The 22394-nt window shown below is 31.4% G+C and overlaps 1 protein-coding gene across 3 annotated transcripts in view; it reads left to right on the forward strand.

Annotated features, from left to right (window-relative positions):
- The window catches only part of LOC139514429 (rap guanine nucleotide exchange factor 4-like), a 113917-nt gene extending 97764 nt beyond the window's left edge, over positions 1 to 16153 (forward strand). For all 3 annotated transcript variants that reach the window (XM_071303698.1, XM_071303699.1, XM_071303700.1), the window contains 10 exons: positions 3003 to 3149; positions 3538 to 3635; positions 3881 to 4006; positions 5225 to 5403; positions 5632 to 5722; positions 12800 to 12938; positions 13302 to 13366; positions 13666 to 13720; positions 14361 to 14415; positions 15607 to 16153. In XM_071303698.1, the coding sequence (XP_071159799.1) occupies positions 3003 to 3149; positions 3538 to 3635; positions 3881 to 4006; positions 5225 to 5403; positions 5632 to 5722; positions 12800 to 12938; positions 13302 to 13366; positions 13666 to 13720; positions 14361 to 14415; positions 15607 to 15679 (1028 nt within the window). In that variant the 3' untranslated portion in view covers positions 15680 to 16153. The remainder of the gene's footprint in view (positions 1 to 3002; positions 3150 to 3537; positions 3636 to 3880; positions 4007 to 5224; positions 5404 to 5631; positions 5723 to 12799; positions 12939 to 13301; positions 13367 to 13665; positions 13721 to 14360; positions 14416 to 15606) is intronic.
- Positions 16154 to 22394: the final 6241 nt, after the last annotated feature.

Raw genomic sequence — 22394 nt, forward strand, 5'->3', positions numbered from 1 at the left:
TGCTCATTGTTGAAGTCAACTTGTAAGATACAAATGAACATGTATATTCATATGATGAAGACATAATCTTTCAATCAGTTTAATTAAGGTCTGGAGCTGGCATGTCAGTTAACTGCTAGTAGTCTGTTGTTATTTATGTATTATTGTCATTTTATTTATTTTCTTTTGTTACATCTTTTGACATCAGACTCGGACTTCTCTTGAACTGAATTTTAATGTGCGTATTGTTATTCTTTTACTTTTCTACATTGGCTAGAGGTATAGGGGGAGGGTTGAGATCTCATAAACATGTTTAACCCCGCCGCAATTTTGCGCCTGTCCCAAGTCAGGAGCCTCTGGCCTTTGTTAGTCTTGTATGATTTTAAATTTTAGTTTCTTGTGTATAATTCGGAGTTTAGTATGACGTCCATTATCACTGTACTATTATGCATATTTTAGGGGCCAGCTGAAGGACACCTACGGGTGCGGGAATTCTCGCTACATTGAAGACCCATTGGTTGCCTTCGGCTGTTGTTTGCTCTATGGTCGGGTGGTTGTCGCTTTGACATATTCACCATTTCCTTTCTCAATTTTATGTAGTCCAAATTATTATGACGTCTAGAAAGGCTATTTTTTATTTTTGCATTGACGCAGCCATTCTGCGACATAGATGTAAATAAAATTAAGTATAATAGCTTTCAAGACTTCATTATTATTTAGACTACATTGTACTTGTATTTTAACTTATAATTGTTAGCAGGCCTTGGTGGCCGAGTGTAAAGTGGTTGGTATGTTTATGTCTTGTTCTACTGTCCGATTTAACAAGAAGATATTTAGGGTAGATTGCTATGTGTTGGTGTATGATCTTATAGAATACCACTAGTTTTGTTTGTATTCGTCTCAATTCTAATGTAGGCCACTGGAGGTGATCAAGCATATTTAAGACAGAGCTGGTATTGTGATATACCGGTTCTCCGGTTTACAATCAACAGTCAAATAGTTTTTTTGTGAAAAATATGCACACACATCTTCCTGTTTTTGGCCAATTATAATAATAAAAAAGGTGCATTATTATATTTACCATTCGTTGCCCTTTTAAGGTACATAAATGTACGTAATCCATGAAAACAAAACACTTTCGACATTTCGAACTTTCGTTGCGTTGACTTTCTCTAGACTTTCATTTCTATGTTTCGTTCCCCGGTTTCTTCTTGTTAATCGACAAGTCACTCAATTCAATTTATCTGTTTATAAGTAGAAGAAGAAGTAGAATCTATCTCTGTCCAAATAAACAGCTGTAGACTGCTGCAGATGATCGCGTGAGCGTCCATGGTTTGCGTCATAGTGCACAAAACGATAACGGCGAAAATATTTCCGAGTTTTCCCGGTTTTCGAATTCGACGTGCCAAGTACGTAATACGAGGGTCTGGAATCAAAATTAGGGATTTAAGAAAAGGGAATAAGAAAAAAAATGCAGAATAAATAATAAAAAATAAATAATAAAGAACAGAGAGAGAATAATGGGATAATCAATAAAAAAAATCAATTTAGAATAAAGAACAAACTATAAAAAGTAACTTGAAGAACATTTATTCATTATTCATATTATTATCTATTAATCATAACTCATTCATTTATTTTACATTCTTATTAAATTAATTAGAAAGCTCTGCTGTTAGGATGATAGGCTTCAATACTAATTTAGACATTTTCTCCAATTTTCATTAATGTATTTTAAAACATATGAAAACATATGAAAATCATATGTTTTTCATATGTTTGTAAACATATGTTTACATATGTCACAAAACATATGTTAACATATGTTTGCTAACATATGTTTTCATATGTTTCAAATCATATGTAAACATATGATTGTAAACATATGTTTATCATATGTTTGTCCTAAACATATGAAAAACATATGATTTTCATATGTTTTTCATATGTTTTGAAAACATATGATAAACATATGTTGCAATTTTTCCTGTGTAGGAGCATTATGTTTTTTGGGTTTGTGTTTCTGTGTGTTCTTTCGTCCGTCCATCTGTCTGTTTGTTCACCTGTCCTGCTTCATGTTAAAGTTTTTGGTCAGGGTAGATTTTGATGAAGTCCAATCAACTTGAAACTTAGTACACAACTTATAATTTTATTATTAGATTAGAGTTTTGACCCTTATTTCATGGTCCACGGAACATTGAAAATGAAAGTGTGAATGGGGCGTCCGTGTACTATGGACACATTCTTGTTTATTGAAAATTAAAGACTTTGATATTACAGTACTGTAATCAATATTATTTGACATGCCTCTGTAACCCTTTTAATTACTATTACAATTTAGTATATATATGGTCTCATTAGTAATTACTATTACAATATAGTATATATATGGTCTCATTAGTAATTACTATTACAATATAGTATATATATGGTCTCATTAGTAATTACTATTACAATATAGTATATATATGGTCTCAATTACTATTACAATATAGTATATATATGGTCTCAATTACTATTACAATATAGTATATATATGGTCTCATTAGTAATTACTATTACAATATAGTATATATATGGTCTCATTAGTAATTACTATTACAATATAGTATATATATGGTCTCAATTACTATTACAATATATTATATATATGGTCTCATTACTATTACAATATAGTATATATATGGTCTCATTAGTTATGATATTACTTTATAATGAAAGCATTAATATTTTACTCTAGACCTTATTGGAAAACCATAAAGTTAATCCAAATATAGCCATTGTATAAAGAAAATAAATATTTCTCTCATGTTGGAAGTTTCAATAATTGTCCTATTTTAAGTTTCATGGCACTGCAAGAAAAATTGCTTGGTTATACAACCGTTGATTAGGTAAATTATTTTTCTGTGTAACTTTAAGTTACAAATGTAAAGGTTGTTACACTTCCAAATGCAACTTTTTCGATTGTGTTGGTAACTCAAATGTTGTTTTAAAGTTGACAATTTTTTGTATTTTTTTCTCAGATATTTTCAAAGTATATTGTGCTGACCACACCTACAGTACATTACGTGATACAATGGACTGTTCTGTACTGCAGATTGTTGAACAGGCCAGAGACAAACTTTGTCTTGGTGAAGACCTTGTATTATGTGAGGTCAAATCATCGGGAGGTAAGTTTACACATAACGAGAGATATTTCGGAAAGCTTGGGGCAATTTTTAGATTTAAGGGAGCTAAAAATCTTCAGCAGATGAATTTACCCATGCATCCAATAGAAAACTAATGGTGACAAAATTCAAATGCTTTAAGATTTGCATGGTTGTTTTAGAGAAAGGTATTCTAATTGTCATTTATTGACAATGAACAATGAGCTTGCTTTATGATTTTAAAAGATAGGTTTATTCACGTTGTCTTAGAACATGTACTATGTAAAAAAAAGTATCTAAACTCTCTAAACGCTCTATTTGTCATTTTTTTCCAATTTACTTCTGATCTTTGTGTTCTGCTTTGGAGGAATATTTTCTAACCCTTTTCATTTATGGTTCTTTTTATTTACAGAAAGAGTTGTTTTTAAGAAACAGGATATATGTGTGACCACAAGACTCACTATTAACGGATATTTATTTATATCACCCAGGGAACATCTTGATGCTTTGGTGAGTATTTAGGCTTACTATGTATACTGCTTTCATTTTTGAAAAATAAGTCAAACTGATAAATGTCTTTAAATATATATAAAAAAAGGATGTGATATGATTGTAAATAAGACAACTCTTCACAAGACACCAAATGACACAGAAATTAACAACTATTGTAAATTCAGAAATTATTGCATTTATGTCATTTTAGAACGAATAGTATAATGAATTATTGATAAATAATGTCATGCTTTTCCTTGTAGACCCCATTACCAGAACAGGAAGGACCAACACATGGTACAGCAAATACAATAGAACTGATGAGTACTAAAGAAATAGCATATCACATGACTTTGTATGACTGGGAGTTATTCTCTTGTCTTCAAGAGGTAAGTTATCCTATACCTTGCCACAAGACCCTACACCACATGATTTAGTCTCTTTGCTGGATTTGGAATTGTTCTTAACATACAGCAAAGTGACTTGGATGACTTTATTAGACAAGCAGTTGTAATCTTTTATGTAGGAGTAAAGTTATAATATTAATGAAACAGCAATCCATCAATGCAAGTTTTCAAAATATAGGCATCTAAAGTAGTCACAATTATGTTCACTTGGACACAAGCTCCAGCAAGTTATATTATCTCTAAAATGTTGTGAATTTTGTAGGTACTTAATCACAATTCCCTAATGACATCGGTGCAGATTGTCAATTATGAGAATTTAATTTGCCGAATAATTCGTGCAATATAGCTTTATAGTTTTTCAACCACTCGCTCAACATTGAAATAGAAGTCACAACGCACCTAAACGCAGGAGTGACATTCACTAAAACCAAAGTTTTTGACGGAAATGCATCAAACTCGAAAGTTGTCTCTTGCATATTTGAGAGCTATTTTCAAAAATTAAAAGATATAGAAAAGATCAATCACTTTACAAACCATGAAATAAGAATTAATGTAGGTGTCTTTAGCTTGTAGCCATATGGCTTTATAAAACCAATAATTCTTTTATGTGAAGTATAATTTCATATATTGTGTTAAAATTGTAACTGTAAAGGGTATTTTGGATAGAATAAATGAATCCTCAAATTACGTTCACTGTAAGCTGAAGAAGTCAGTTGAAACCACAACATGTCATCGTGTCCTTTCATCAATTGACTATTTGGTTACAAATGATAAAATTAAAAGTGTCCTTATATGAGGAATTGATCTACCTTTGAAATATTATCATCTTCTTAGAGAATATTCTTTGATTTGTTCCAATGTCATTTAAGATCAGCTATTTTAATTTGACATTTACTGGTTGCATCAAATTCAAACTGATTAAAGAGAGCACGAAATGACTTGGTTATCTATTTGAAATTAATATGATGCTTTTTAATGTAAACAGAATGTACAAATTATGGCAATTTAAAAAATTTAATTATTTTTTGTTTGTTACTGGTAGCTTTGAAAGTATGATACTGGTTTATAATTAACAGGACTTGGAAAATTTAATACATGTATATGATTACCGTATTTCACTATCATTTATATTATTACAATGTACCTATTTTCATTATCTGGTGGGAATATTTATAGATTTATGTACATCTTTTCTTTTAGTATGAACTGATTTACAAAGTATTTGGAGCTCATCAGTTTAAAAAGATCACAGCAAACTTGGAGTTATTCTTAAGAAGATTTAATGAAGTACAGTATTGGATAGTGACAGAAATGTTACTCACATTAAATGTCAGTAAACGAGTACAACTTCTAAGGAAATTCATCAAATTAGCAGCTCAGTAAGTTCTAAACCAAGATAACAATTTACTTTGTTTAAAGTGACAAAGTAGAGATGGTTTTTAAATTATTTGAAATTACTGTTAATCACTGTAAATGTATTTTCAATGTTAAAGATGATCTTGGAAATACTTTTGATTCTGTAAATGACTCATAATGCATAGGGAAAATGAAAGATGATGTTTCGTCAATTTTAAATTTGTGTTGGTTATGTTTATTTTATATTTCAGTTGTAAGCAGTATCAGAATTTGAATTCCTTCTTTGCAATAGTGATGGGTTTAAGTAATATTGCTGTTAGCCGTCTTTCACAAACTTGGGAGGTAGGTTGTTACAATACATATATAAACAATAAAGGATCAATAAGACTACCAAAAAAAGATTGCTTAACAAAGCTGTAGGAGAGGGGCTATATTGCATTCATTTTGATCCTCTATCCATCTGTTTGTGCAATAATTAAAATCAATCATACTTTTTTCAGCTAACACCGAACATAATTACCTCATATTTGCTTAACCGCTTGTCAGTGTTGGGTTGTAATGTATATTATGATACATGTTTTAATTGTTTTTGTCCTTGTGAAATTGGTGTTGTTAGCTTACCTTTTGCAGTATTTGTTCAATTTTGTAATGGCACTACATTAATAAAACCCGAGGATTCTGTAATGGCACTACATTAATAAAACCCGAGGATTCTGTAATGGCACTACATTAATAAAACCCGAGGATTCTGTAATGGCACTACATTAATAAAACCCGAGGATTCTGTAATGGCACTACATTAATAAAACCCGAGGATTCTGTAATGGCACTACATTAATAAAACCCGAGGATTCTGTAATGGCACTACATTAATAAAACCCGAGGATTCTGTAATGGCACTACATTAATAAAACCCGAGGATTCTGTAATGGCACTACATTAATAAAACCCGAGGATTCTGTAATGGCACTACATTAATAAAACCCGAGGATTCTGTAATGGCACTACATTAATAAAACCCGAGGATTCTGTAATGGCACTACATTAATAAAACCCGAGGATTCTGTAATGGCACTACATTAATAAAACCCGAGGATTCTGTAATGGCACTACATTACAGTGAGTTGACTGTTAGTGTTGCTCTCCACAAATTGCAATTCATTCAAAATTTTGACCAAATTGCAATTTGTTTTATAAAATCAAATTGTTCAACTGGTCAGAAATTTGAACCAACTGCTGTAGAAAACCACAGCCAAGTCACGAAAGTGCAAGGTGATAAAATAAAACATACTTACAATCCTATAAGACTTTTACTCCACTTTAATGATGTTGTGACAAAATTAGTTTATCAGTTTGTATAGTTATATTATATTCATTTCCATGCTGAAGGGGAACTGTTTATTTTGAATTGCTATTAAATTGTCCAAACTAAGCTTTCATATAGTTTTTTTTTCTAAAAGTATTCTATATTTATAAGAATCAGACATTATGTGAATTAAAACATTTCATATACAGTAAAATATGTGTAAAATTGCAATATATGTTTGTAGGAAGTTTCCATGGGGGAGATAATAACTTTTCTTTCAAAAAGTCTTTATTCAAAAGAATAATATTTTAGGTTATCTCCCCTGAAAACTTATCAATAGCATATTGTTATTTCACACATATTTTACTGAATATATGATGTTTTATTTAAAATGATATCTGATTCTTATAAATATAGAATACTTTTAGAAAGAAAAACTATATGAAAGCTTAGTTTGGACAATTTTATAGCAATTCAAAATAAACAGTTCCTCTTCAGCATGGAAATGGCTATAATATAACTATACAAACTGATAAACTAATTTTGTCACAACATCATTAAAGTGGAGTTAAAGTGTTATAGGATTGTAAGTATGTTTTATTTCATCACCTTGCACTTTCACATTTTGACTGAACAATTTGTTCAATATTCTGACCAGTTGAACAATTTGGTTTAATAAAACAAATTGCAATTTGGTCAGAATTTTGAATGAGTTGCAATTGGTGGAGAGCAACATTAACAGTCAACTCACTGTAATAAAACCCGAGGATTCTGTAATGGCACTACATTAATAAAACCCGAGGATTCTGTAATGGCACTACATTAATAAAACCCGAGGATTCTGTAATGGCACTACATTAATAAAACCCGAGGATTCTGTAATGGCACTACATTAAAACCTGAGGATTCTGTAATGGCACTACATTAATAAAACCCGAGGATTCTGTAATGGCACTACATTAATAAAACCCGAGGATTCTGTAATGGCACTACATTAATAAAACCCGAGGATTCTGTAATGGCACTACATTAATAAAACCCGAGGATTCTGTAATGGCACTACATTAATAAAACCCGAGGATTCTGCAATGGCACTACATTAATAAAACCCGAGGATTCTGTAATGGCACTTCATTAATAAAACTTCTGTAATGGCACTACATTAATAAAACCCGAGGATTCTGTAATGGCACTACATTAATAAAACCCGAGGATTCTGCAATGGCACTACATTAATAAAACCCGAGGATTCTGCAATGGCACTACATTAATAAAACCCGAGGATTCTGCAATGGCACTACATTAATAAAACCCGAGGATTCTGCAATGGCACTACATTGATAAAACCCGAGGATTCTGCAATGGCACTACATTGATAAAACCCGAGGATTCTGCAATGGCACTACATTGATAAAACCCGAGGATTCTGCAATGGCACTACATTGATAAAACCCGAGGATTCTGCAATGGCACTACATTGATAAAACCCGAGGATTCTGCAATGGCACTACATTGATAAAACCCGAGGATTCTGCAATGGCACTACATTGATAAAACCCGAGGATTCTGCAATGGCACTACATTGATAAAACCCGAGGATTCTGCAATGGCACTACATTGATAAAACCCGAGGATTCTGCAATGGCACTACATTGATAAAACCCGAGGATTCTGCAATGGCACTACATTGATAAAACCCGAGGATTCTGCAATGGCACTACATTAATAAAACCCGAGGATTCTGTAATGGCACTACATTAATAAAACCCGAGGATTCTGTAATGGCACTACATTAATAATAAAACCCGAGGATTCTGTAATGGCACTACATTAATAAAACCCGAGGATTCTGTAATGGCACTACATTAATAAAACCCGAGGATTCTGTAATGGCACTACATTAAAACCTGAGGATTCTGTAATGGCGCTACATTAATAAAACCCGAGGATTCTGTAATGGCACTACATTAATAAAACCCGAGGATTCTGTAATGGCACTACATTAATAAAACCCGAGGATTCTGTAATGGCACTACATTAAAACCTGAGGATTCTGTAATGGCACTACATTAATAAAACCCGAGGATTCTGTAATGGCACTACATTAATAAAACCCGAGGATTCTGTAATGGCACTACATTAATAAAACCCGAGGATTCTGTAATGGCACTACATTAATAAAACCCGAGGATTCTGTAATGGCGCTACATTAATAAAACCCGAGGATTCTGTAATGGCGCTACATTAATAAAACCCGAGGATTCTGTAATGGCGCTACATTAATAAAACCCGAGGATTCTGTAATGGCGCTACATTAATAAAACCCGAGGATTCTGTAATGGCACTACATTAATAAAACCCGAGGATTCTGTAATGGCACTACATTAATAAAACCCGAGGATTCTGTAATGGCACTACATTAATAAAACCCGAGGATTCTGTAATGGCACTACATTAATAAAACCCGAGGATTCTGCAATGGCACTACATTAATAAAACCCGAGGATTCTGCAATGGCACTACATTAATAAAACCCGAGGATTCTGCAATGGCACTACATTAATAAAACCCGAGGATTCTGTAATGGCACTACATTAATAAAACCCGAGGATTCTGTAATGGCCCTACATTAATAAAACCCGAGGATTCTGTAATGGCCCTACATTAATAAAACCCGAGGATTCTGTAATGGCACTACATTAATAAAACCCGAGGATTCTGTAATGGCACTACATTAATAAAACCCGAGGATTCTGTAATGGCACTACATTAATAAAACCCGAGGATTCTGTAATGGCACTACATTAAAACCCGAGGATTCTGTAATGGCACTACATTAATAAAACACGAGGATTCTGTAATGGCACTACATTAATAAAACCCGAGGATTCTGTAATGGCACTACATTAATAAAACCCGAGGATTCTGTAATGGCACTACATTAATAAAACCCGAGGATTCTGCAATGGCACTACATTAATAAAACCCGAGGATTCTGTAATGGCACTACATTAATAAAACCCGAGGATTCTGCAATTTTACTACATTAATAAAACCCGAGGATTCTGTAATGGCACTACATTAATAAAACCCGAGGATTCTGCAATTTTACTACATTAATAAAACCCGAGGATTCTGCAATGGCACTACATTAATAAAACCCGAGGATTCTGCAATGGCACTACATTAATAAAACCCGAGGATTCTGCAATGGCACTACATTAATAAAACCCGAGGATTCTGCAATGGCACTACATTAATAAAACCCGAGGATTCTGCAATGGCACTACATTAATAAAACCCGAGGATTCTGCAATGGCACTACATTAATAAAACCCGAGGATTCTGCAATGGCATTAATAAAACCCGAGGATTCTGCAATGGCACTACAGTAATAAAACCCGAGGATTCTGCAATGGCACTACATTAATAAAACCCGAGGATTCTGCAATGGCACTACATTAATAAAACCCGAGGATTCTGCAATGGCACTACATTAATAAAACCCGAGGATTCTGTAATGGCACTACATTAATAAAACCCGAGGATTCTGTAATAGCACTACATTAATAAAACTTGAGGATTCTGTAATGGCACTACATTAATAAAACCCGAGGATTCTGTAATGGCACTACATTAATAAAACCCGAGGATTCTGTAATGGCACTACATTAATAAAACCCGAGGATTCTGTAATGGCACTACATTACAGTGAGTTGACTGTTAGTGTTGCTCTCCACAAATTGCAATTCATTCAAAATTTTGACCAAATTGCAATTTGTTTTATAAAATCAAATTGTTCAACTGGTCAGAAATTTGAACCAACTGCTGAAGAAAACCACAGCCAAGTCACGAAAGTGCAAGGTGATAAAATAAAACATACTTACAATCCTATAAGACTTTTACTCCACTTTAATGATGTTGTGACAAAATTAGTTTATCAGTTTGTATAGTTATATTATATTCATTTCCATGCTGAAGGGGAACTGTTTATTTTGAATTGCTATTAAATTGTCCAAACTAAGCTTTCATATAGTTTTTTTTTCTAAAAGTATTCTATATTTATAAGAATCAGACATTATGTGAATTAAAACATTTCATATACAGTAAAATATGTGTAAAATTGCAATATATGTTTGTAGGAAGTTTCCATGGGGGAGATAATAACTTTTCTTTCAAAAAGTCTTTATTCAAAAGAATAATATTTTAGGTTATCTCCCCTGAAAACTTATCAATAGCATATTGTTATTTCACACATATTTTACTGAATATATGATGTGTTATTTAAAATGATATCTGATTCTTATAAATATAGAATACTTTTAGAAAGAAAAACTATATGAAAGCTTAGTTTGGACAATTTTATAGCAATTCAAAATAAACAGTTCCTCTTCAGCATGGAAATGGCTATAATATAACTATACAAACTGATAAACTAATTTTGTCACAACATCATTAAAGTGGAGTAAAAGTCTTATAGGATTGTAAGTATGTTTTATTTTATCACCTTGCACTTTCGTGACTTGGCTGTGGTTTTCTTCAGCAGTTGGTTCAAATTTCTGACCAGTTGAACAAATTGGTTTAATAAAACAAATTGCAATTTGGTCAGAATTTTGAATGAGTTGCAATTGGTGGAGAGCAACATTAACAGTCAACTCACTGTAATAAAACCCGAGGATTCTGTAATGGCACTACATTAATAAAACCCGAGGATTCTGTAATGGCGCTACATTAATAAAACCCGAGGATTCTGTAATGGCGCTACATTAATAAAACCCGAGGATTCTGTAATGGCGCTACATTAATAAAACCCGAGGATTCTGTAATGGCGCTACATTAATAAAACCCGAGGATTCTGTAATGGCGCTACATTAATAAAACCCGAGGATTCTGTAATGGCGCTACATTAATAAAACCCGAGGATTCTGTAATGGCGCTACATTAATAAAACCCGAGGATTCTGTAATGGCGCTACATTAATAAAACCCGAGGATTCTGTAATGGCGCTACATTAATAAAACCCGAGGATTCTGTAATGGCGCTACATTAATAAAACCCGAGGATTCTGTAATGGCACTACATTAATAAAACCCGAGGATTCTGTAATGGCACTACATTAATAAAACCCGAGGATTCTGTAATGGCACTACATTAATAAAACCCGAGGATTCTGTAATGGCACTACATTAATAAAACCCGAGGATTCTGTAATGGCACTACATTAATAAAACCCGAGGATTCTGTAATGGCACTACATTAAAACCCGAGGATTCTGTAATGGCACTACATTAATAAAACCCGAGGATTCTGTAATGGCACTACATTAATAAAACCCGAGGATTCTGTAATGGCACTACATTAATAAAACCCGAGGATTCTGTAATGGCACTACATTAATAAAACCCGAGGATTCTGTAATGGCACTACATTAATAAAACCCGAGGATTCTGTAATGGCACTACATTAATAAAACCCGAGGATTCTGTAATGGCACTACATTAATAAAACCCGAGGATTCTGTAATGGCACTTCATTAATAAAACCCGAGGATTCTGTAATGGCACTACATTAATAAAACCCGAGGATTAAACCCGAGGATTCTGCAATGGCACTACATTAATAAAACCCGAGGATTCTGTAATGGCACTACATTAATAAAACCCGAGGATTCTGTTATGGCACTACATTAATAAAACCCGAGGATTCTGTAATGGCACTACATTAATAAAACCCGAGGATTCTGTAATGGCACTACATTAATAAAACCTGAGGATTCTGTAATGGCACTACATTAATAAAACCCGAGGATTCTGTAATGGCACTACATTAATAAAACCCGAGGATTCTGAATATATGTCAAAGAGCAAACATCATTAAGTGTTATAACCATGTGAAATTTTTTTAAAACCTATTTTATGATATTATCTTTTTTTAAGCAATGTCAACATATCTGTCGTCTGGTGTTATACTTACTTTTTCTATATCAGTATTTATTTATCTGGATCATCTTGTTCCAAAAACTTATGTGATTGAAGACAACTCCCCTGGTGATTTATTTAGATACCAGTACATGATATATATTTAGATTTTATTGAAATGCTTAATATTTACAGAAACTACCCAGCAAGTTCAAGAAAATGTTTGCTGATTTTGAAACTTTGATGGATCCATCGAGAAATCATCGAGTGTACAGATTGACTGTTGCCAAACTCTCTGCCCCAATCATTCCATTTATGCCTTTATTGATGAAAGGTAAGGAAATAACAAATTCTGTTCTTTTGTCATATTATGGGAGTGGAAAAAAAAGTTAAACAAAAAAAATGGTTTCCCATGTAGAAATGTATAAACAACTTGTCAGTTCAGATTAAAGTTTAACTATTCGGTCACAGGGGCCATTTTAAAAAAAGTAGATTTGAAATCAAAAGTCCAAGCAGCTTATTGCAGGTGCCACCTGACAAATTTTACTTCTGTGTGACATTTCACTCTTTGATAAGATTATAATAAGAGGTAACCAGTTGCAATATCCTTTTTTAATCAATGTGTATTTATACCGTGGACTTAAAAATATCTTTTGATGAAAAACTCATATTACTTAATTTGTTTTACTCATTTCAGATTTAACCTTCACGCATGAAGGAAATAAAACATATTTTGATGGTTTAGTGAACTTTGAAAAAATGGTATGTATAGTCTAACATTATTTTGCTTGTAAATTTTTGTTGCTGTTTCATGACTTTATTTTTTTTAAAGTTGTAAGTAAGACCTTATTTCTTTGATATTAAATTTTCATAAGTACATAGGTATTTGGATGAAGTCTTTTTGCAGTAAAATATCCTTGATATTGCTGAATTATTTTGATTAAATGCCAATAATTCTTTATTATATTATCCTAATATTTAACATAATATTTCAAAACATCATGAGATATAATTTATGTTTTATGAAGAAATCTTATTACTTTTATTTTTGTTTTTTTTAGCATATGATTGCTCAAACAATGAGAACAGTGAATTTTTGTAGGAGTCATCCATTAGGTAAGTTTCATAATGAAAAACATTGTCCATGTTCTGACACTACTTTTCAAATCTTGCACTTGAATTATAAAAATATTGAGATGTGGTATGATTGCCAATGAGATAACTATCCAAAATTCAAATAAAGTGGATTTAAGCAATTATAAGGCAATTGTAAGGCAACCGTGTGCTCTACAACAAGGAAAAAACACATACTGTATTATTAGATAGGAAAGACTCAACATGATAAATATAAAACAATTCAATTGAGAAAGCTAACAGCCTAATTTATAACAAAACAAATATGACAGGCATGAACCAACAACAGCCACTGAATTACAGGCTGTAAGTCTGCAAATCAAGATCACACTATAAACATTTTGTTACTATTTTCGACATAGCTCATGTAGACTATGAATACATTTCCAGGAAAATGAAGTTAAAGCAAATTTATTAACATTTGATGACAAGACTTGACACAGATTTTTTTCTTCTTCAAAAAATAACAAAACACTGCTATCCAAATGAATTATAAATCAGCTGACATTTTCTATAACTAAATGAAATATATATTTTCTGTAAATTGGGATTATCTCCCCTTAAAATCCAAATTACTGCATTAGATTTCTCATTGATATGAATCTTATTTACTGTTTTTCAGAAATTGAAGCACCTTCTACTGCAAAATCATCTTCAGAAGTTGAAGAATATATCAGGTATATTTTAAGGATTTTCATGATTTAATTTATAAGAAAAAAACTGCTTTTTAATGATAAGCTAATCTAGGCCAACAATTTTTTTGTGTTCTTTCCTATTATGTTGAAAATTCAATCATTTGAGAGAAACTGTAAACAGCAAAAATTATCAGCTAGACAAGATCCACAAGAAAATCCAGGAATGGGAACAGTCAATTGACTCCTTATTTGGTAAATTTCCTTAATTGAGATGGCATTTTTTTAAAAACACTTTTACAAACAATCTGGATAAAATTTGATTATAGTTTTACATAGTGTTAGATGGCTGCTAGTGATGCCTATGTGTAAAATGTCACAAGGTGAGAGACTCAGAATTCTTGGTGCCTCTACTTAAATTAATTACAAGGTTTTCAAATTATAGTATTTTTGGCACAAACAGTTAGTATGTTTTAGTTTAGGGAATATTATATTGAAGATACTACTACATAAAAATATGAAGATATGACATGATTGTCAATGAGACAACTCTCCATAAAAGACCACATGATGCGGAATTAACAACAATAGGTCACTGTACAGTTGTCAACAATGGGTAAAGCCCATACTCCATAGTTGGCTATAAAAGGCCCCTAAATGACAAATTTAAATCAATTTAAACAACAAAACTAATTGTCTAATTCATGTACAAAATAATGAATGAAAAACATATATGTAACACAGCAACAAATGATATGAATATGACAGGCTCCTGACTTGAAACAGGCACATACAGAATTTGGTTGGGTTACTGTGGATTCAATAATATTCGTTGGATACCAATTTTCATGGATTTCGTGGGTTCAGGGGTACCACAAATTTAAATGTTCAACGAAATACGAATTTCCAAAAGGAATGTATGCAGACTTTGACAAAACCACAAACTTAATAATTATCCACGAATATACAAGTTTTCCTCAATCAACGAAAATTGGTACCAACGAAAATAAATGAATCCACAGTATATAAAATCCTTTTCAGTGTTTAGGCAGGATCAAAAGTAGTGATAACTTTTATTTATATGTTGATAACACTATGATTGTACTGAAGAGGATTGAAATGTATTGTCTTATATTTGTTGAGTTATGGAATAGTTATTCTTAAGATAACTAATTTTATGTGTTTTTCTAATCTTGCTTTTTGTCTTTCTAAAAAAAAATGTTTTCTTTTTTTCAGGAACTTGAAAGTGATAGACAATCAGAGACTTTTGACAAAACATTCATACAAGTTGGAGCCCAGGCGGACATGATGAAACTTGACTATTATAAAACTAATGGTGCCAAACAATTTTCTACGTTACATGCAATACTGCAGGTGTATTTGATTGACATCTAGCATTTGTCTTTGACAATCCTGGTGATTTTTATTGGTCAGAATATGTCAGCACTACAGAAGGCCTGTCTTAAGATGAAGGCAGTGTTATGTTCTTTTTAAAAGGAACTGGATAGAGAGTCAGACTGATGAATTGTTATTCTATGTGATACTTTAAATTATGAAAATATAGACATGTGGGGATAATGTATATTGCTGCACTTATATCTGAATATTGTTCTGAAGATTTTAACTTGTAAGGAAAAGTTTTTTAGAAAATGTACTTTTGAATCAATATAAAACAAAATTCTGCAATTTATTTTGAAAAAAGTATAATTGACCTTAGCTTCTTTAGATGAATAAAAGATTATGATTTTTAATACCAATAAAAAATACTTTAAAAAATATTGATAACACTTTTGTTTCTTCATGTAGCCATCAGAATGTTTTCAGATAAGAAGGTCACATAAACTTTTAAATTTAAACAAAGAAACTTGTCTTAAATTTAGTTTTCAATCAAAAAAGAATTAGAAAATCAAAAATGGTGTGACTAGAAAGGATGCAACAGTATTCATTCTGTTTTTATTTTTTTCATTTTTAACACCCTTGTAATTGATTGAAAACAATAAATTTTCATGAAATGGACCCCCCCCCCCCCCCCCCCTGATATTGCTTGAATATAGCAGACATTTATGTTTTCACTTGGAAATTCCCTTTATTTCTGTATTTCTGTCATTTCTTTTTCTTATAAGGTAGAATAATTTAATTGCAAACCGGTAATTGCTTTGTTCAAAAGGAAGTTACTCCTTATTTTTCTGGATTCAACCGAAATTGAATGAGTTGTGAGTTATGTAAAACGATTGACCTAGGCTGTAACTGTAACATATGTAGTCTTTGTGATTTACTGGAATTAATGTTATCAGAAATCAACTTATAAAGAAAGATAATTCATTGTTTCAAATCTTAAGAACTGGTTGTAATTTATACAGAAGTACTCTTCCTTTTTGTTGATGTTTGTAGTACATGTAGTATTATAAGATACACATATTTATATAACATACTGTCATAGACATATAAAATATGATACAAATCTTTTTCCCCAAGAAAAATTATAATCTTCTGGAGAATTGCACAATCATTGATACAACTGTTATTTTAATTGAACATGTTTTACAGTGCCTTATTATGTTGATCAACATTAATTATTTAATACACCAGCATTATTTCATAAAAGAAATAAATAATGTAATGATGCATTTGAAAATTCATGTCAATGCCACTGATTTACTCTTTGTAATAAAGAACCACAACCTACCTACATGTGTATCTGATATCTTAAATTAGATAATACAAATTTGCCTTACATATTTTAAGGACCTAAGTACATTTAGGTAGATATATAAAAGCATCCAATAGGTTTCATTTTGAGGTCTTTAGGTAAATAACTAGATAAGGACACATCCTTAATAGATAAAAATAAAATGCCCAAAAGATGTCTTATTCAAAGATTTGTGTGTGAGTGAAATATCTTTCTATGTAAGGCTGCTGCTCATATTTATTTTTAAAGAATTGAACATTTTTTTACAAATATGACCATTATACCATGTCTGAGGGCCCTCATGGGGTTTTTGATTATGTGATTACTTGGTCGTTTTTTTAATGATTATTTGATTATTAAGCCAAATATTTCATGATTATTTGATTACCTAGGACTGTATTTTTAGTTTATGATTATTTGATTACTAAAGATAAGCAAATATTTAATGATTATGTGATTATATTGGCAAAAAAATTGTGATTATGTAATTACTAGGACCCCCCCCCCCCCCCCTGAGGGGCCTCATGTCTATATCAACCCTATGATAAAACAAATGCAATATCTACACTAAAGTGTAAGAAATCATAAAATATCATAAAAAGGATTAAACACAAGTTAGTCCAACTTAGTTCGCCTTCTATATTACTCAATAGAATTTCATAGAATACAAATATCAAATTTGTCATTAAATAATTCTTATCAGACATCTATTATTTTAAAAGATATATTTTCAAACAATAAAAAAATAGAAGTAAATGAAAAGAAATATAATGTGTATCTGTGTGTGTGTGTGTGTGGATCACTGCCATCAGATTATTCACATGATTAAACAAGGAACTTTTTGGTCTTTTAAATGTAGTCAACAACATTCTAAACATTTCATCATTTTGCTCATTTGGCAGATTTATACTACCAGATTTTATAATCACCAGATCTCTAGTAGCTCTTGTCATACCAATCCTCTTAATAATTTGAATAATTATACTCTATTGTTTCATCATCAAATTAGGGGCCGCCATGGCTGTACATTCTATGAAGTTTAACTACTGTATCATTAGCCTGTAAACACTTGTTTTGTGAGTTAAAATCCTATTGACCTGGTGCACTCCACTCCAATATTTATTGACTAGGATTTTCAGTGTTCCTACAGAAGGTCGGTGGTTCTCTCCAGGCACTGACCTCAAGTGGCATTGAACACCTATCAAACAATCATCTGAAAAATCCATTATTGATGACAAAAATAGAAATATAAAAAGAATGGCTGATTTCCTATTGTTTATTGAAATGTGCATTTACCAATCCCGCTTATTCATCTTCAAAATCATACCCAAGCAGCAATGCTTTACTGTTTGATGGATTATAAGGGTTGTTTTCCTTACAGTTTTTATACTTTTTCAAAGCATATATCCTGAATTATTGAGAGTATTTAAAAGGAATAAGAAGAATTGCATATGAATTCTTAGACAAACCAGTTTCATATTCATAATAACAAGGGGGTGAAGCTAGATTGTTATTTGGTTTAAAACATTTTGTGTACTCTGGTGCAATATTATAACACAGTGGATCAATATGATATGGTCTGCTAAATTAATCAACAACCTCTCCACAATATTATTAGAATCTGTTTATTTTCTTTATCAGGGATAGGAAATTGTGTAGTATTTTTATGATTGTTGCTTTATGTAAGATATAATAAAAAAGACATTGAAACTGGTCTTAAGGATAAATATTGGATAAATGGGAGATAGTGGTAGAAAAAAAATATGCAACATTAAGAATTTTTACTTTTGTTTTGCCGGAGTGATGAGACTTGATTTTAAAGTATTAGTCAGAATTATACAGAATAAGCTAGTTTCAGAAAAGTTTTTTAATATTTGAAAATATTTTACAAAAGTATTGCTGTACCACATGTTCTCTGTACATTTATATCCAAGTTTTATTATTGTTTAAAAAAACAAAAAGAATAATTATGACCATAACTGATGTTACATAACTTGTTTGTTGATATTAAATGTTTTGTTTATACATAAGTAAATTTATGTTAATTTTATTGAAGAATTGAATAAAATCCTAGAGAAACAGCCAAACTATGGTCAGTTACTGACCAGCTCAATGAATATTGATGGCATTGTAGATATGAATAATGATGGCAATGTAGATATACAGTACTAATTTCAATATTTTTGGTCGTATATAGGCTTGGATGTTAAGATGTTACCTTGAGTTAGCTGATATTAACATTTCATACACCTTCATGAAGATTTCCTGCTTTATTGAACACTTTGTCAGGTTTTTTTCGTTTGAATTATTTTAATGAGTGGTATGGACAATAGAATGGGTGGTAGGGTTATATAACATTTAACAACGAATTCAAAATACTATTCATGATTTGGATTTGTATAAAAAATTATATTATTATTTTAAGTAGGTTCATTTCTGTATGCCCGATTTTATTAAGTATAGTTTCAGAAAAAAAAATGTATAATAATGTAGATAGAAAATGCCTACAGCTATTTAACTTTTGCCAGAATACACTGTTTTGGGTAAATGATGCAATTATAATTGTTTGTTGCAAACTGTGTGTTAATTGAGAAAAAAAATTGAAATCACTAGTAACATTAATTTTCCTATTATATACAATTGGGTTTTGAACCCCCTCCTTTTTTTTTAACGATCAATACTTTTGGGGACATATTGTTGGAGCCTCCCATTTATCCCTGGATCTGACACCTTACATTCATACAAATTATGAGAAACAGTGTGTTATCTTTTGTACCAAATGTATACCCTGTTGCTTGATCAATAGCTTGTGTTGAACAACAAATGGAAGTTTTTAACGACCTTGACTGGCTATACAGCCCTTGCACGGTCGGTCGGTCGGTTGTGTTGAACGTGAAAAATGGAAAGAATTTATACTTACCAGCAGATATAATTTTGAATTATCATTATTATAAGTTTATTCTTTCTATGGGTTCTAAAAATGGGTATTTTATATCGAAGATGAAATTTAACTTGTTTTCTTGTACATCATACTTTTGTTCATAATACCATTTATTGTTAAAAAGGTTGTTAATTGTTTAAATGATCCCTGTTACATATCTTTATTTATTTGTAATAAAACACAATTGTTGATCAAAATAAAAGTAATTCATGTACTGATGTTTTGTGTGTGTGTCCATATTTTATAGGTCATAACCTTCTGGTTTGATACCCTTAGTTCAATAATATTAAGGGCATGCAATACAGTTTTAATCCCATATTTAAATTTTGATAAAAACTTTGATAAAGACTATTTTTTACCTGATTAAATCAAATATGTAATAAAAAAATATCCCTTTAGTGCTACTTTTTGAGTAAAATGGTCTAAATTTTGTATATTTGCTCAAAATTCGGATTTGTGGCCGTATTTTCCTTTTCGAAAGAAAGACATAATTCTTTTGTTTTAAAAGATAAAACACATTCGCGTAATCAAACCAAATGGTATTTAAAAACAAGAGGCTCTCAAGAGCCTGAATCGCTCACCTGAATTTTTTTGGTTTAATCTCTCATCAATGATTATTTGAGCTTTTCAATTTATTTAAATGTTCTTTGAATCGTCCTATTTTCTTCAAAAGCAAAAAAAAATCATTTTCTCCTATGTTCTATTTTAGCCATAGGAGCTATGTTTCTTGACATACAAGGAAATGAAATATAAAATTTATACTAGATACTCTGAAACTCTGAAACTCATTTAGCCTAAGTTTGGCTGAAATTGATACAGCAGTTTCATAAGAGAAGATTTTTAAAAGTAAGTCAACATGATGAACAAATTGTGAAAAAAGTCTTTAAAGGGCAATAACTCCTAAAGAGGTCAATTGACAATTTTGGTCAAATTGACTTATTTGTAGATCTTACTTTGCTGATCATATTTGCTGTTTACAGTTTATCTTTATCTATAATAATATTCAAGATAATGACCAAAAACTGCAAAATTTCCTTAAAATTACCAATTAAGTGGCAGCAACCCAACAATTGGATGTTTGATTCATCTGAAAATTTCAGGGCTGATAGATATTGACCTAATGAACATTTTTACTCCATGTCAGATTTGCTCTTAATGCTTTCGTTTTTGAGATATAAGCCAAAAACTGCATTTGACCCCTATGTTCTATTTTAAGTAATGGCGGCCATGTTTTTTGACGGATCAAAAATCAAAGCACACACTTTGTGCAGGATAATCTAAGGAACAACCATGCTAAGTTTTAACCAAATCCATTCAGTAGTTTCAGAGGAGAAGATTTTTTAAAGTTAGCAAATATGATGAACAAATTGTGAAAAATTGTCATTAAAGGACAATAACCCCTTAAGGGGTCAATTGACAATTTTGGTCATATTAACTTATTTGTAGATCTTACTTTGCTGATCTTATTTGCTGTTTACAGTTTATCTTTATCTATAATAATATTCAAGATAATGACCAAAAACTGCAAAATTTCCTTAAAATTACCAATTAAGTGGCAGCAACCCAACAATTGGATGTTTGATTCATCTGAAATTTTCAGGGCTGATAGATATTGACCTAATGAACATTTTTACTCCATGTCAGATTTGCTCTTAATGCTTTCGTTTTTGAGATATAAGCCAAAAACTGCATTTGACCCCTATGTTCTATTTTAAGTAACGGTGGCCATGTTTTTTGACGGATCAAAAATCAAAGCACACACTTTGTGCAGGATAATCTAAGAAACAACCATGCTAAGTTTTAACCAAATCCATTCAGTAGTTTCAGAGGAGAAGATTTTTTAAAGTTAGCAAATATGATGAACAAATTGTGAAAAATTGTCATTAAAGGACAATAACCCCTTAAGGGGTCAATTGACAATTTTGGTCATATTAACTTATTTGTAGATCTTACTTTGCTGATCTTTTTTGCTGTTTACAGTTTATCTTTATCTATAATAATATTCAAGATAATGACCAAAAACTGCAAAATTTCCTTAAAATTACCAATTAAGTGGCAGCAACCCAACAATTGGATGTTTGATTCATCTGAAATTTTCAGGGCTGATAGATATTGACCTAATGAACATTTTTACTCCATGTCAGATTTGCTCTTAATGCTTTCGTTTTTGAGATATAAGCCAAAAACTGCATTTGACCCCTATGTTCTATTTTAAGTAACGGCGGCCATGTTTTTTGACGGATCAAAAATCAAAGCACACACTTTGTGCAGGATAATCTAAGAAACAACCATGCTAAGTTTTAACCAAATCCATTCAGTAGTTTCAGAGGAGAAGATTTTTTAAAGTTAGCAAATATGATGAACAAATTGTGAAAAATTGTCATTAAAGGACAA

The sequence above is a fragment of the Mytilus edulis genome, chromosome 3, assembly GCF_963676685.1.
Source record: "Mytilus edulis chromosome 3, xbMytEdul2.2, whole genome shotgun sequence".
NCBI lineage: Eukaryota > Metazoa > Mollusca > Bivalvia > Mytilida > Mytilidae > Mytilus > Mytilus edulis.